Genomic DNA, 17175 nt, shown 5'->3' with positions numbered 1-17175 from the left:
TTCTACTGATGTTACAGGTGAAACGGCACTGATTTAAAGTAAGAGGAATCTTAAGAAAAAATGCAAGTCTGAAGAAAGAACCATCTGGAATTATAAGAATGTTTATTGTTCCTGTGACTGAGTTAGGCTTTATATCAAAGATGTGCTTATATCCGTCAAAATTAGGGACTACAAGTGCCTCATATATATGAAATTGGAATTAAGGTTTCAGGCTAAGTTCAGTGCACAGCGAATTGTACTCACTACGTGAGGGCTAAATTTTGTTTGTGAGCACTGGTTAGCTGCTGGCTTGCTGAACTGTCATGTAAAAGAGAATATGTTATATTCCTTCTTAGAAACTCCAATATATTCCATATATTGGAATATATTCAATATATTAATATCTGAATTAGAAAAGCTGTTTTAGCTGTAAGAATTGTCACAGGTCTCTTATACAGGCTCTTTTATTGTTAAATATATGTAATTGCCCTGCTCCCTCTGCTGGACACTCCTCTGGTTACGGCACAGATCCTTGCAACCCATCCATCAGGGAATTCTGCATTCACCTTAAAAATGCAGGTTTGGAGGGGACCTCAAAGGGGATATTCTCTGTGTGCCCCCTGTAACTGAGTCAGGTGCACTGGCATATTTTTGCTCGTTCAGTGTGACTGTAAATACCAATTGTGAAGGGGTTTCACAACTTCCTGAGGTAACCTGTTTGGGTGCTGAAGTATCCTTACAATTAGAAAGGTTTTTCAAATTCTGAATGTCCCTTACGGTAATTCCATCCAATTGCATCTTGTCCTAATTTCAGTGGGATTGAATAGCCACCTTTTTATAGCAGTTTGTTTGCTTTTTTAACTTACTGAATTTTCTCATGTTCCATTGCCCTTTCTCAATTTCCTTTTCATGACAAAGTAAAAACATTGAACATTGTTTTGAAATCTGGTATCATTTTGTCACACATCTCTGAATTTCCCTCATTTATTTATGCCATGTTGAAGTGCTGTCTCCCAGCCTGGATGAGGTACTTCAGCTGAGGTCATACCACCATCAAATAAAACTCAGTAATTATTTTCCCTATCTTGTGTAGAGCACTGTTCTTATTTAATCCTTTCTTTGTGACAGTATCAGAGTAGGACTCTAATTTATGTGTCCTTCCAGTTTGACAGCATATTATTGATAATAATACATTAAGCATAGTTTTTCAACCAGTCAGGCACTACTTCATGTTATTTTCATGTAGATCATATTTCCCTGACTTGCTCATGAGTATTCAAATAGGAATATTTGAAAAGACTTATTAAAGTCAAAACATATCTCAAAGTCAAGACATATCTTGCATCTACGTCTTGTGCCTATACATTGAGTCAGTTACCCCATCACAGAAAGGATTAGATTGACTTTACATGATTTGTTCTTGACAAATACATAATGGCTATTTCTTAACACCTTATCTCTTGCATGCTTGCAAACTGATTATTTAATAATTTGATATGGTGTCCTCTAGAGACTGAAATTTGGCTGAATGATCTCCATCATTTCCTTGGTCTTCATTTTTAAATCTAGATAGTGTCTTTGCCCTTCTCCACTCTTGTGGCTCCTAGCCTGTCCTCCCTAAATTTTCAGAGATAATTATAAAGAGCTCAGAGCTTGCTTTTGCTATTTCATAGTGTACTATGGGGTAAGTCTTCTCCCACACTACCAACTTTGTCTTCTCCGGCTTACTCTAGACATGCTAAGCCCACTGTTTTTACCTCCTTGTTAATATTGCTGCTAGGCATCTGCTTGCAACCATTATATCAAAACTGAAGCAAAAAAGGCAGCAGACACTTCAATCTTTTCTGTGCCATCTGTTATGAGTTTTCTTCCCACATTGAGTAATAAGCCTACATTTTCCTCTCTGACTCGTAGCATATGAACCATTTATTTTTGTTTCGGGTCCCTGAATAGTTGTATCTCAATTTGCCTGCGGGTTTTTTGGTTTTGCACCTTACTTTTTCTTCCCCGTTGGAAGTGTCCATGTTTCCATTTCTGCATGAGTCCTTTTTTGGTTTTCAGATTGTCACAGAATTTTTGGTGCTTCTATGCTTGTCCCTTTTTGTCTTCTCTTTCCTCCAGATGAGGCTAATGTGCAAATGTGTCTCTAAGGTCATGTCTTAGACACTGCTGTACTCATTAGACTTTTCTTTACCCTTTTTCCACTTGAAATTTCTTCCCTGCATTATCCTACTTGCTGATTACCTGATCTTGTTGAAATTTGTTTTATGACAAATAGCCTGGATGGTTGTTCCACGGTTTTCTCCCAGTGCTTTCTTCTAAAACAGACAGTTGTCACTTGCTTTGTCTACAAAACTTATCTCTGGATTTCTTTTGACGTACCTTCAGAAGTCTGCCTTGTAAAACATCTACAGCTGAGCTGTGTAGTTCAGAGAGAGAAATGAGCAGTCTAAATGTGGAGTTCATTTTATATAAAATTTATTCCTTTGGATATGAAGATTGTCTGCATGTGCATATAGGCACATGCATAGAAGTTTGAGTAAGTGCATACATGTGAATATATCTCCCTCTTTCCTCCATTATTTTTTCCTAAATACTTCCAAAACTGCACTATGTTATTTTCTCCTGATTCAGCTTCCTTTACCTTCCTAGTGAGCTTTTCCTAAGTTTCTCAGGTCAGAAGCTATCAGTCTGTGGGTTTCAGCACCAAGGAATGAATCGCTGTCCTCCAGCATCCCCCCGTGATTATTTGTTTCTATTCCCATGCTGCAAAAGCACTGCCAGCCTGGCTGTGCTGACACAACTGCTTGTGCTCACATGCTATACTGAGTTCAGCACATCTCTGCCTGCTTCCCCTTCCCCAGGCACAGGAACAGCCCTAAACCAGGATTCACTCCTTGCATAATACTGAACTGGAATCTGCCAATTTATTGTATCGTCAGCTCTGGATATTATTCCTTTTACTCTGCTTTGACATTTTTCTTTTTTTTCCAGTTCTCTGTGGTACCAAGCATCTTTCCAATAAAAGGTTGTGGCATCCTGTCAGCATTTCTTTATGTAACTGTTTAACTGCCAAAAGGAATCCCTTTTGCTTTTGGGCACCACAAGGCGTTTTTCTCCTCCGGAGGAAGAATTCAGTGTAGCACAGCCAGCTCTTTGCTGGCCCAGAGTGCACCAGGCTAGCAGTTGGAAATGAATCTGTACCTTAGCCTTAGTAATGCTGAAAACTAACTCAGAACTGTGTAATAGCAATTAATTGTTACTTAATGATGAGCTATTGTGTTTTGTTTAACAGTGCTTTAGACATCCTAGAAGAAATTAATCTGTCAACAGGGCGCAAAAATAAGTTTAGTGAAGCTGCTTTGGAAAAACTGCTTGATAACAATCTTTCCCAAAAGTACAGCCAGATGGGTTATTTATCATCAAGTAATGTCATTACTGATGGATTCTATGATTATGGTCAGGTAAGCTACTTTAAATTACTCTACTTAGGAAGAGTAAAATTGTCTTCTCAATTTATCAAAAGTAAGAGGACTGTAGCAAAAGCCAGAGTCTGTCTACCTAAAATACCTTGGTGTGTTTTCTTGTCCAGCAGTTTTCCAGCTTTTATACTAATTTCTTCTGATTATCTTTCCTCATGGGTGAAATCTCATCATCTTCATGCTATTCCCCAGTTGCAATCTTCTTCCCAATCCTGTGTAAGCTGTTTTCCTCCTAGTTCCTTTACAGAGCCTTTCTCAGACCTTAGTTCTTCTGGTCTCTTTCACTGCAGTCACTTAATACTAACCTGACACTGAATGACCCTGTAGACTTTTTGGTTATTTATTTTTACATGAAGAAGGGTTCATATTTTCACCTTGGTCATGACCCTTTCTTTCACAAAGCACTGTTTATATATAAAGACTGACCCCACTCTGTATCCCCAATTACTGCTCTATTCAGTTTAAATCAGAGAAATACTTCTCAAAATGCCCAGATGAATTAGAAGTACTAGTATTATTGAAAATCAGTGAAAGGCATGCTTCTAAAGCATTTGGTTGCTTTTGAAAATTCCATCGTAAATTGTAAAGTCTTCAGAGGCAGGAGTATTTCCTTACCCTAAATTTTACAATGATGTAATGACAATAATTACAAGTTAAATTACAAGTTAGCAATCTTTTCTAAGAAAATTGATGAAGTAAATGTGAATATGGAAGAAACTGATTTCAAATATTTTGAACAGGTTTTATAAGTTCTCATGTAACTGTTCTGTTAAAGATTGACTCTTTAGATACCTTTTTAAGATATTTTTTGTCTTCATCATTAACTGAGCAGAACACCTTGTCTTTTATCTTAATTTTCTTGTAGATAAAACCTGGAATTAAACTTTTATCTTTGGAGGAACTGAGTATGCAAGAACTTACTGACCGTAGGGCCATAATCTTCATTAATGCTAAACCACAAGAAGAGTAAGTCATGTTTGATCTACCAACATTTATTGCAATAACTCATTTTTCTATCATTTTTCTATCATTTCCACTGTTTCCAGTATGAAACTACGATATAGTTGGTATTGTGAGAGATATGTTTTAATCCTAGCACTGTGCTACATGTCCTAAAAGACAAAAGATTTGTATTTTATAAAATAAGTTTTTGGAAAATAACTTTTCTTCCCTCTAGATAGAAAAGATTCACTCTAGTCGGTCTATTTTTCGTCAGAAAACTTAGCCATGAAGACTCATTCATTTAACACCCTTTGATTTCTGATGATGGGACACCAGTTATTTTATTAGTTATAACAAAGCTTGTCATCTGCTGTAATAATTATGTCATTGAAGCTGAATGTCAAAAAACAGCAATGAAATCTATGATTTAATGGTCTCGTACAGACAAATGCATGGAATTTTAAGCGCAACGTCCCAAGAGGCCGCACAAAGCTTTCAGGATTGATAGAGAACCTATGTCTATTCCTTCTGTGTTTAAGTTGAAGCCAACCTAACAAATCTTCTTAGATTTGAATGCAGGAAGTTGGTATTGAGCTTGTTTAACTGGGAGTCATTTCCTATAAACAGTCTCAGAGATCAAAGAATGCTCTACCAGTATTTTGCAAGTCCAAAATCATCTTCTCTGTCAACACATCACATATTTGGTTTACAGTATCATTAGCTTTCCTTTTAAGCCCGTATATGACACCATAAAGATGTCTGAGAATATCTATGACAAATTAACCTTCCATGCTCTTTGTTGATCCCTAAGCTTGTCTTTAACTATCAGGTTTTCTTTCTTTGACTTGATACAGCTTATTGCCTTTGCACCTTGGCAGCAATCTTACTATCCAGTTACTTTTGTGTCTATCATTGGTATCCCATATTTCATTTCTGATCCCTGAATCAATATCAGGTTTATTAGTTCCTATGTTATTCCTTCCAGTTATATATTTCTTATGAATATATTTACCGTCCTTTAAAATCAAAGCTCTATTTTCGTAGCTTAACATGCTATACAATCTCTACAAATAATATGCAAAAACATCTTGCTCCATTTCAGTGTCCTTGCAGTAGAGGAAAAGCCACAAAATTCATCTTATGAACAGACTACCTTGTCACCTTCAGTTTCAAGAAAAAGCAGTAGAGAAAAATCAAGGTATGGTCTTAAGATTTACTAGTTGTCAATGTTCTACTATTGTGCTACGATTGGAAATGGAATTCTGATTGAAAATAGTGATAAACAGTTTCCTAACAGAGTACAATAGCTCAAATACAATGTTAAATATGTTTTTAGAGTCTTTCTTTCACATCCTAATTGCACTAATCTTCCTTTGTCTATCTTAGTAGTTACTTGTCCTCCCCATACTGTATTAGAACATCTCCCATTTATTTGGCTGTTTTTTCCTTTCAATATCCTTAAGAGACAGTGAAATGCAAATATGTTACAGCTTGACAGCCAGGACACTGGGAAACGAGGGTAGTTCTTTCTCAATTTAGAACCTACATCTACAAAAATTTCCTATACTGCCTACATCCAACCTTATTTCTAGGTAAAATGTCTTCCAGTGAAATTCCACAGATGACTAAAAGCAGAAAAGGATGTGTTCAATACTGTCCCAGTTTTGACAGCAGTGAGGCTAAAAATGCCTCACAGTTGCAAGGCTCCCTCTGATCCATACAATTCAGTAGGTACAGTCCTAGCAGGCTTTTTTGTGGGACTGATCTGGTGGGCATGTCTGCTGGTACCAAATAGATCTGAATCTCTAATGTTGTGGTAAATTTAATTTCCTTCCTGTACAGAAAGAGGATTTGAGCCTACACCTCCCACCTGCACACACATGATCATAGGGTACTTGGGGTTTAGCAGTCTTACTCTGTTTCGTTGTAGCTTCACTAATGATGAAGCATAATGAACAGAGCTTTCTACTTCAGCTGTTCGGGCATTTATCTGACAGAGCTGAGACCAAAGTTGTAGTCCCAGTCTTAATGACTTTTAATATAAAATACTTAACCCTGACCTTGTTCCTCTGGAAAAGAAAACTGAACCATGGTCTTCCAACTGAACCGGTGAGCTCTATGTAAAACAGCAGCACAGTCACCACTGCAAGGGTGCCTTTCAGAGAAGGCAGGAGTACACACCTAGTTCCAGAGGATTGTTCAGGATAGCAAAACCAGTCCAAATACAGCCTCCTTGCAAACAAAGGGATGGTATCTAATCCTTGATAGTAATGTGATGCAGCCTACAACTCTACTCAGCTTTCCTGTTAGCTCACTTAGGGAGCCAACCATGCATCATGCTGGTTTCTGTGGGACCCAGTCCTGACTTCCAAATTCTCCTTGTTTTGTGGTACAGGGGTTCTTGGCTATACCTCAGGGCTGTGAATTCTACAGAGTGATGGCATTACAAAATGCTATCTGCTGCAGGGTTTGAATAAAGAATGTCTGTCATAGGAACTGAGGTACTATGTTTGCAATTTTCAGCTTGAAGCTCATCTATGAACTATGATACGCTATTGTTTATACAGACCTTTAATTAATAGAGATAATTGTCGATTTCTTACACTGCTTATATATTTCTGTATATGTATATATGTGTGTGCTTGAGAGATGAAATCTGCAATAAGAAAGATGAGAGAAAATAGGAACTGACCTTGCTTTGTGTTCTGAATAGCTTAATGGTGTCCCCAGTAGAGGAAAAGCAGGAGCCACCTGGAAGGAGATCTTCGTTCAGTAAAAGCAGCAGTAAAGAAAAAGGCTTAAGGTATTACATTCTGAATTGTGTATGTATAGGTTCATTTAGAACTGCAATACAAATTTTTGACAGGTAATAGCTACTGAAGGTGAAGAGTTGAGGTTCTGACTTTGAACCAGGATCCAAATTGTGAGATTAATCTAGCCAAAAGTTACTGAGTTACAGGACAGACATTTACGTTTGGCTGGTTATTTGTGCTGCAAGCACTTCTGGAATTCAGTTTAAACAAGTTCTTATTAAATACCTGAAATGAATCACATTGTGGAAGGTTCCTGTTTCAGGATGCAAAAGAATAAATTCTGCATCTTGAGTGTCTAACTGGGCCTATTCTAACTTCTGCTCATTCAGAAGGTCCTCCTGATGCTCAGCATGTTTTGGCCATGACACACTAAGCATATGCCAGTTTACTTAAATACAGCAGGAGAGATGGGGAGATATCAAGCCAATGATATTTGCTGTGTACTTGTGGGGGATTTCTTCGTTTCAGAAGATGCTCTAGAGACTTAGACCGTTTTGCATAGTCTCAAAGTACAGAGACCTGTTCTGACAAGATCATGTGTTTGTTTATTATTGTGTAAGGTGAGGATACCCTTAGATAGTTGCTTTTTAATGTAATTTATGTCAATTACACAGTAAGTGACTGCATTGTTAGCGATCATAACTGTTCCAGAAAGCAAGAAAAAAAATAGGAAAAAACAAATGCCTGGCTCCATTTCCCCATAGTAAACTTGCAGGGATACAAAGCCTTCTTTCTTCAAGTATGAAATAATTGCTTTTGAATGTCATGATCAAGTTGTATGATTTATAACCCCATTGTCATTCATTTTGAATCCATAATTCATACACCATTATTACTATTAATTTGTGAGATATATGGGAGTTACTTGAAGGTCAATAGCTGACTCCAAGCCTCAAACATGCTTAGACTTTTTTCTAGATACTTTTTTCCTTTGATCATACATTTCTGTTCATCATTATTTTGCAAAGTACCACTGAACACAGCTTAAAACCATTGTTTTTGAAAAGTGATACTAGTTTATATAAACTGTAGTTGAAAGCTAAGAGAAAGGAGAGTTATAATTGTCTGCTGGAAGTGTTTGAATTAGATGTAGAGGAAGTGCCTAGTTGATAGTTTGACATGTATTTGCATAGACAGATAGCAACATTTTTGATCAAACAGTTGTGTATCTGATATACACAATGACTGGGCTAAAATGTTATCTTTAATGTAGACTGATATATATGTATTTCTTCCACGCTATGTTCTCGTAGAGCATTTAAGGAAATACTTTCCAATGCTCGTTTACTCCATTTTGAAAGAGAGATGAGAGATTAAATTATGCAAGAAAGGGAAGAAAATAGGTGTCATGGCTGTCTTTTGGTGGTAGGATGGTGCATTGGCTGCCGTCTTCCTCACACTGGTTCTCTGGTGTCGCAGGACATTTGTACTGAACTTACCGCAGGAATCCTAACAGCTTGGAGACTATTAATTGCCATTAGTTCTCCTTTTCTATGCTCCTCTGCATTTGCAAAGAGTGCAATCACTTAGCAGTGCAGTTTTCATAGGGAAGATAAAATATTGGGTCTACAAAAGGGAAGAGCAGGGGAGAAAGAGACGAGATGGTCAAGGAACAAGAATTATACTGTCTATAGAAGTCTGTTATTTTGAAAACTTATTAAATCAGACATCAGAGAGGTGGGAGTAGTTAATTTTGTTGTTGTTTTTAACAGGTTATTCTCAAGCATTATGCCTAACTCTTTAAGCGGACAAGTAGGTAGTGGTTTAATCTGCCATTATAAGGTTCCGTAGCTATAGTTAGCTAGAGTCAAATTAGATAAGGAAAACAGTTTGTCTGCTTTTTTAAGCATACGTGTAATTAATAACCAGAACAGTTTATTTAACAGGGTGGTGAATTTTCTATAATTTGAAGATTAAATCTTAATTGGTTGTCCTTCTAAAAAATGTGCATTATAAAATCTATGAAAAGGTCTTTTTGTGAATATGATGAATCTCAATAGGTAAAAGAAAAGTTTGAAAAGTAGTCTGAAGACAAATTGCTTGAATTAGACTACTGATAATGGTATATGCCTTTCTGCTTTGTACAATACCTTCTTAAGAGTGCTGTTCATTGTAAAAAAATCAAGAATAATTTGAAGACCATACAATAATGATATTGTGCCCTCAAGCACACTACTCTCTGGTGGCCCTTTATTTCTTTTCTTTTCCTTCCAAGAATACTGGAAATATTCTGTATTTTTTTTCTTTAAAAAAGCCAGTCCCGTTAAAGAAATAGAAGAAATTTTGTGAGATTTCCCAGTAGAATTTCTCAAGACCCATGTTGAAAAACGACATGATGCTTACAAAACACAAGTTCTACATGTTCCCAGAAATGAAAAATCCTAATCTAATTGTATAGATCTTAACAATACTCCTGGTAAGACACTGATTTTGGAGTTGCTGTGAAAGTTGTGAAATGAACAGTATTTTATCTAAGCAAAACAAGCATTTAATTTATACTTCTGCTATTTGGTTATGGTACCTGTTCAGGATTTGGACTTCAGAGGTTACAGTACTCTAAATAAATGTACGTTGTTTTCTATATAAGAAAAGGGAAGGGGAAAAAAGAAGAGGAAAAAATGATAGATGTTACTCAGATTATATCCAAAGTCCAGGATGAAATAAATCAAGAAAATGCACAATGGCAACCACCACCTGACTTCATTTTACTGGATTATATTAATGATGCTTCTAAAACAATCCTACCACTCACTACTACGCGGGACCAGGTTGTGGCTCTTGCACAGTGAGTACCAAATTATATTTCCATAAATAATGCTGATAAGTTCATTTGGTAAAATACTAGCTTTCTCATCACAGGACAACTTTTTTATTTTTCTCATCTTTACTTGGAATCAGCTTTGGCCCAGTGTTATTAGAGAGCTTGTTTCATGAACTAAGTCCACTTCCATTCCTCCTCACATTCCACCTATTTTGTGATAATTCAGATTGCCTTTATTCTTGGTTGTGATCTTGGCTGTGATAATGCCCTGAACATTGCTGAACAGCAATCAGACATTGGTAATTAATGCTTTCCCCCCAATCCCTAAATTTTAAAGCAAAGAACTAGAAGGAAGCACATAAAGCCATTCTTTTGTCACTGCTACTTGGGTATGGCCCAGCCCAAACAGGAGTGCCAGAGCATTTCTGTTGACTCCAATGAGTTTTGGATAAGGATTGAAAAACTGACCAAAATGCAAAAATTCAGTACTCTGCAGGAGAAAGTCCAGATTCCCAGGAGATGTCCTTTTAGTTCCTTGCACCTGGAACTTTGTACAGTTTGCATTTACTTTTAGTCAGCCATATGATTGTCAGGTGTTGAGAGGCCTTCGGGACCTTCTGCTGGACCTTCCCCAGACGGCTCTTTTTCTCTCCATTTCTTCCTTCCTATACCTTCACAGGCACTTCACAGCAGCACATGTAGGCCTTCCCAGTAGCCGAGACAGCACAGCAGCCGTTCACATCTGGGGAATGTGCCTGCCTTGCTGTAGCCCGTGGTGGGCAGAGGATGGAGGGCCCGGCTCTCCCGGGGCTTGGGCCCAGCTGGGGCCCACGGCAAAACTCTCTCTTTTTTTTTTTTTTTTGTTTTCTTTTTTTTTTTTTTTTTTTTTCTGAAAACCCAAAAGTACAAGACATTTTTAAATATAATTTTTAGGTGCTGCTGTAATGAACATCCTGGTGGTTAAGTAGCGCAAGAACATTGCACTGATGTGTGTACAGAGTGTTGTTATCAATGTGTGATTCATTAGTTACCCCGACTGCTCGGCCTGGGCACCAATCACTGTCATCTCCAAGCAGTGTGGCTGCTTTCATCTTCTCCTTAGTTTAACCTTTACTATCTTACCAGTTTCCTGGCTGCCTCCTGAATCTGGAGAGTTTGGCGTCAGATCCCGCTGAGTCTCACAAAATTTGTTTCTTCTACTAACCTTCATTTTTAATGAAGTGGTCTGCTATGATATGAGGAATGACTTTTCCGTTGATTGCAAAATTTGACAAGACAGGTATTCATCCTTAACTATCCAGCTGTGTATAAATTATGCTGCCTTTGTCAAGGTGGAATCTGTAAAATACTCTTTCAAATCCGCTCTTCACACACACCAATGAAATATTTGCAGATACACAGCCCAGTGAAAAAATCATCAGGAACCGAAGTAGTATATTTTCTGTGGGGATTTTTATACGCATGTGGCATTTTCGGTGGCTGCCTGGGTGGCGTGTGCTGAATGGGAAGGGCAGGAGGAGGCAGCTGACGAGCCCCCGGCAGCTTGGGCAGGGCTCCTGCTGTACTTGCCAGGAGGGAGCTGGCGTGGATTAGGGGACACACTGTGGTGCTGGCTGTGTCCTCTTAAACAAACGCAGTACGTCGTTGTGCATGCATGGGAGTGGTGTGCATGCAGGCTCGGGAAGCTTTGCTCCCTTTATTGAGGGCTGGCTGCAGGCACGAGCAGTGCAAATGAGTGCTTGGAGCCCCTCGCTTCCTCAGGCTCACCCAGTAATCCCTAGCTTCAGGATACCACATCCAGTCTGCTCAGCGATAACTCCCTGTGCCCATGCTGTTGGTACCAGCACCTCCATAGGCCCTAGATTTTCAGAAATAAGGCCCCTGCTAGTGCCTCGCATTTACTGAGACCAGAACCTGCTCACAGAGAGTTTATAATGGAGATGTGATGGTGCAGGTTTTCTCCCGGTCTGAGGCAGTGGCTTGTGATTCCTGTGTCAGCTCTGCGACACCCTGTCTGGAGTCGCAGCCCTCAGTAGTGCCCGTGCCTTTGGCTGAGGACACTGTGAGGAACAAAGGTCTGTACATACAGGGGCTGTGCAGGAGGGGGTGAAGGTGTGTGCAAGAGGAGCTAGCGACAACTGGGGGTTGATCCTATCTGTGCACGATCACCCCAAAGGCATGGTTTGGGCAGTGTTTGCACAGATTGTGGATTCTGATCTTCTCTTTCTTTGATGGAGCTATTCTCTTTTATGGATAAAGACAGCCCCCTGCCCCCAGATGTTGGCTTTGATGTAAGAAAACACATGTAGAGGTCGAAGTACCCTTTCTGGATATCATTGCTTTCCTCAGTTGGGATCATTACCTATGGCTTTATTTTTGTCATATATATTCTCATGTCTTTATTATTATTTCAAATGAATGCTAGGGTTAAGGATTGTAATATATAGCTCACATAATCCAGTAGCTGTGAAGATGAACATTAGTTTATGAACTACTTCCTCAGTAATTTCACTTTTATTGATGATTTTCTCTGAGTAGCTGGTTCCTACATTAGACATTTCTAGAATTGCTGCTGGCAGCTGCTGCACCTTGGCTTAGGTCTGTGACAAATGTGAATGACCTGAGTTAGGTTTATCTGGATTTAATAGTGAGCATATGTAAAATATCAGCTACTGAATTGAACAATTCAAGCACACGTAGACAGTCTTAAAGTTTTATATATCATTGTCTTACTGCTTCTGTACCTTTCATTTTGCTGATACGTTTTTGTAATAAGTTCAAGAGACATTATAGATTTAATTGTTGTAATTGTAAATTTGTTGCAGGTTTGTTGCAGACAAGATGGGTGGTGCAATTGAAAGAGACAAACTACATGACTTCAGCTGGGAACTTCATATAAGTGAAATAGAATATGAACTGAAATCCAATGTTGTGCCTATTGGGAAAGTTAAAAAAGGGACATTTTACCACAGGGCTTTACTTTTCAAGGTACATTAACATTTATTTTACAACATAGAGTTATTTCTGCTAAATGTATATTATAAACTAAAGTATACTTGCATCAGTATAATATAATATTTATATTAATGTAAAATCTTGTGTATATATTTAAGTCATTTTTTACTGGCAAAGTTGATTTCCCAGTGAATGAAAGCCAGCATCGCTTCATTCTGTAAACATTCTTGTTGTCATTAAATTGTCTTAAGTGATATCAGCAGAATACTTGATAAATGGCAAAAAGCCAAGTTATTTGAATGGTAGTCAAAACATTTTACATTTTCTGTAAACTGTAAAATATTGAATTATGCAGTTTCCTGATTTTTTTTTTCCCATGCTGTAAATGTAAGCTTCTCGGGACAATTTCTATTCAGTATCTGTCCAGTATTCTGTGACAGAACGTAACAGCTTTTATGCTCTAGTTTCATGGACTGGGAAGCTTCACTTCTTCTTCTGACTTTATGTATGCCTGCTTATCTGTCCAATCCTCCTTCCTTGGCTGCTGGTTAACTGGACTTTACTCCTTCTTGCATGGAAAGGAGAAGAGAAACAAAGGCCTAGGACACTAAGCCTGGGAGAAAGAGTACAATCTGAAATTTATGGTATACATGGGGAGAGAGCATTCCTGACGTATTTTGTGGAGGTCTGGGGGAATAAATTAATTGTGCTGAAGCAGCACTGGTGTTCTCTTACCCTCCACTGTTCTCTTACTGTGATGTTTACAAAGAAACCTTTGTAGGGACAGATCATCTCTCTTAGAGACACATCAGTCTAAGCACAGGATATCTGTGTCCATTTGTAAAAATGTAAAAATCTTTCAGGATTTCATTTCTTCACAGTGGATGCATTCTGAGAAAGCAGTTTTGTATCTGGAAGCCATCACAGCGCTCTCGGGGATGGTACAGCATTGAGGCAGTGCAGGCGTCCCATCCAGCTAGCGCTCGCCTCGCATTTCATTGATTTCCATGTTCATGGGGCTCAAAAGCAAGAAGTGTACTTCAAGGAGAAGCAGTAATCCTAAACTTACACTGATAAAAATGTTACATTTTTACCCTTAATTATTCGCACTGAGTGTATGTGTGCAAGGTACCTACACCTCATTGCTCGTGTAGACAGTTCTTCAGAATGTCGTGCAGAACCGAGTCTTCCAGATAGAAGAATACGTTGTGGGGACTATGGGTACTGCACTTTGTTTGAGATCTGAAGGACTGCCTGATATCTTTCCTGGTGTCACAAAAGAGAAAAAATATATATTTTTTATGTTGTGCACAGAATATGGTAGAAATAGTATTTATAAGCCTGCACTGTCTAAGCAGAACCAACAGTAAAGATCTGTAGTTCAGAACACCTTAGAGATTTACACAGTCTGTATCAAGAAAGCTCTTGGCCTTTGAAGTATTTCTTTTCTTTTTAAGCATCACTTGCTGTATATTGCACAAGCTAAGTGTGATTAACACCTTTTTCTTTCCTTTTTAGGTGATAGCAGACAGAATTGGCATTGGCTGTAGTTTAGTTCGTGGCGAGTATAACAGAGCTTGGAATGAAGTTAAATTGGTTGATGACTCTCCACAAGGAGTAACTGGGCTTCTGCTTCCTCCTCAAGAGTATATTGTAGATCTAATGTTTGAGCCAGGCTTTTTGATGAAACAGGGAAGTGCAGAGGCAGATCAGTACAAACGTATTTAATCATCCCCAGATTTCTCCAAAATAAGCATTTTAAAGATGATTGCAATGTTATTTCTTATGAAACAAAAGGGGCTTGCCATCCGGTTATCAAAAAGAAGCATATGTTTCTATAGTCATTTGCTGAAAGATGTTCTTTTTTCTGAGAACTCACTTCAGATATCTGCATCTGGTATATTGTCCTAAGCATTGAATTAAACATACTTTACATAGCCAATCTCAATTCTTAGATATTTGTGGAGCCTTGGGTGTGGGAGGTGGCACTATTTTAAGATGAAATTGTAAAACTATAGATTAAAATTTGGTAGATCAAGAATATTTGATATGTGTTAACATTATACTACTTATTAAATAGGTTTAAATTATTTCCAAAATACAGTATATTCTTTTGTTTGTTTCTTACATTCCTTCAACCCCCATGCACAGTTACAGGAATTATGTGTTCATAAAGCAAGAAAATGTGATGTCTGGTGAAATAACAAGTCGTCTAAAAACAATTGCACATATTTTTTTGTGTGTGTCCTGGTTTCAGTTAGGACAGAGTTAATTTTCCTCCTAGTAGCTGGTAGGGTGCTGTGTTTTGGATTAGGATGAGAAGAGCGCTGATAACATGCTGATGTTTTAATTGTTGCAGAGCGGTGTTTACACCAGGCCAAGGACTTCTCAGCTTCTCGCTCTGTCCTGCCAGCGAGCAGGCTGGGGGTGCAGCAGGAGCTGGGAGGGGACAGACCCAGGACAGCTGACCCAAACTGGCCAAAGGGGTATTCCATACCATCTGGCGTCATGCTAAACAATATATAGGGGTGGCTGGCCGGGGTGGGGGGGGCAGCTGCTCGGGGATAGGCTGGGCATCGGTCAGCGGGTGGTGAGCAATTGCATTGTGCATCACTTGTTTCTTACACATTATTATTATTAATACTATTATCATTATCACTATTATTATTATTGTTATTATTATATTCCTGTCTTAATAAACTGTCTTTATCTCAACTCACAGGCTTCATTTTCCCGTTTCTCTCCCCCATCCCAGAGAGGGAGGGGGGAGGGTGAGCGAACGGCTGTGTGGTGTTTAGCTGCCAGCCGGGTTAAACCACAACAGTGTGAAATAACCCAAGAAATGAGAATTAGAAGAATTAGGATAACAGTGTACTTTCAACCTCTGAAGAGGCTAAAATATAAATACCCCATTTATATTTCTTGGAACTTGCCAGAGTTAATAATTATGGATAGAAACATAGTCTGGATGAACATAAATACTATTCGTCCTGACACAGTGAAGACAGATGACTGATAAGTTACTGCATTCAATCTCCCTTTAAATTCTTCATTTTTCACTTGAAGATAAAATGGACTATGAGAAGGGAGCAGTTCTGGGTGGAGAATTTGTATTTCTAACAGCCTTGGGTAACGTGGTGTTGCCGAAGTGTGATGCTGCACCTAACAGAGGTAAAACACTGCTTAGAACACTCCAGTAAACACTTTCTGGTGAAGTAGTCAGGAATGTACTGTAGTATTTAAAGGAGCATCATTCAAACGAGTTTACTTGATTGTAGGAAAGTGACAAAAAGCCCTGTACAAAAGTTATGCCAATGCAGACAATATTGTGCAAAACTGAATTTCAGAAGAGAATGACAACGAGGCATTTACTTCCTGACCTACTTCCTGACCATCAAAAAAAAAAAAAAAGAAAGATAAATTTGCAGTCTGTGTTTGTTTAGTTTTTTTGATGTTTGTGTAAGCCCAGTCACTTGTATAGTCTATTTTGGTTTAAGGAGGTTTATACCTGTCATATTCAATACTGTTTATGAGTATGATGCCACAATACTCCCTCCTTCTTCCATTGACAAGCAGCATAATTTTTTGGTAGCCTTTTAGCCTTTTGGGGAAAAATTTACCTTTTTGTTGTAAATTCACATTTATGTTATGTACAATTTTTACCTTGTGTTCAGCAGTAATGCAGAAACCAGAATGAAAGAACTCTGGAAACAAAACATAGAATATACTAGCAGAGCCGAGTGGAAGGTGAGGATGTGCTTCTTATCATTGCTATGGTGCTGGCAGGAGACTGATGAAAAGTGATACGCTCTCACTGACAGACATGATTGGATATAGAAATGTGCAACTTTGAGAGTGCAGTAAATGGCAGAGAATTAATTTCCTATTACCTATCATTTTGTATAGATTTCCTACATTAGAATTTCATTATTATGTGTTGGAACTATAGCATTAAATTGCGACATTCTCTTTGTTTGAGAAGGTCTTGAAAAACAAAGCAATTTCAGTTGTTTCTAATAGAAGTCAATTTAAAAAGTAAGTTATTCAAAATAAGTGTGAAACATCCATTCTAGATACATATGCTTACTTTATGTAAAATTGTTAGCTAGCGAAATGAAAAGAATACTGCACAACCTTGTATACTGCAGACTTTGATCCAAAAATATCGGATGGGTGTAGGTTTATGCTTTGCACGGTTTTTAGCTTTGTATTAGCTGAGTTTCTGTCACTTCATTTCTGACTT

The 17175-nt window shown here is 38.2% G+C and overlaps 1 protein-coding gene across 11 annotated transcripts in view; it reads left to right on the top strand.

The window, feature by feature from the left end:
- Positions 1-15457, top strand: part of ARMC3 (armadillo repeat containing 3) — a 61979-nt gene extending 46522 nt beyond the window's left edge. For all 11 annotated transcript variants that reach the window (XM_013172060.3, XM_048061624.2, XM_048061631.2 and 8 more), the window contains 7 exons: positions 3275-3443; positions 4327-4427; positions 5506-5601; positions 7117-7206; positions 9804-10001; positions 12803-12965; positions 14451-15457. In XM_013172060.3, coding sequence (XP_013027514.2) covers positions 3275-3443; positions 4327-4427; positions 5506-5601; positions 7117-7206; positions 9804-10001; positions 12803-12965; positions 14451-14660 — 1027 coding nt within the window. In that variant the 3' untranslated portion in view covers positions 14661-15457. The remainder of the gene's footprint in view (positions 1-3274; positions 3444-4326; positions 4428-5505; positions 5602-7116; positions 7207-9803; positions 10002-12802; positions 12966-14450) is intronic.
- The last annotated feature ends 1718 nt before the right edge of the window (positions 15458-17175 follow it).

The sequence above is a fragment of the Anser cygnoides genome, chromosome 2 (genome assembly GCF_040182565.1).
Source record: "Anser cygnoides isolate HZ-2024a breed goose chromosome 2, Taihu_goose_T2T_genome, whole genome shotgun sequence".
In the NCBI taxonomy this organism is placed as follows: domain Eukaryota; kingdom Metazoa; phylum Chordata; class Aves; order Anseriformes; family Anatidae; genus Anser; species Anser cygnoides.
The sequence above is the reverse complement of the archived record's forward strand: the minus strand, read 5'-3'. Positions and strand labels throughout refer to the sequence as shown.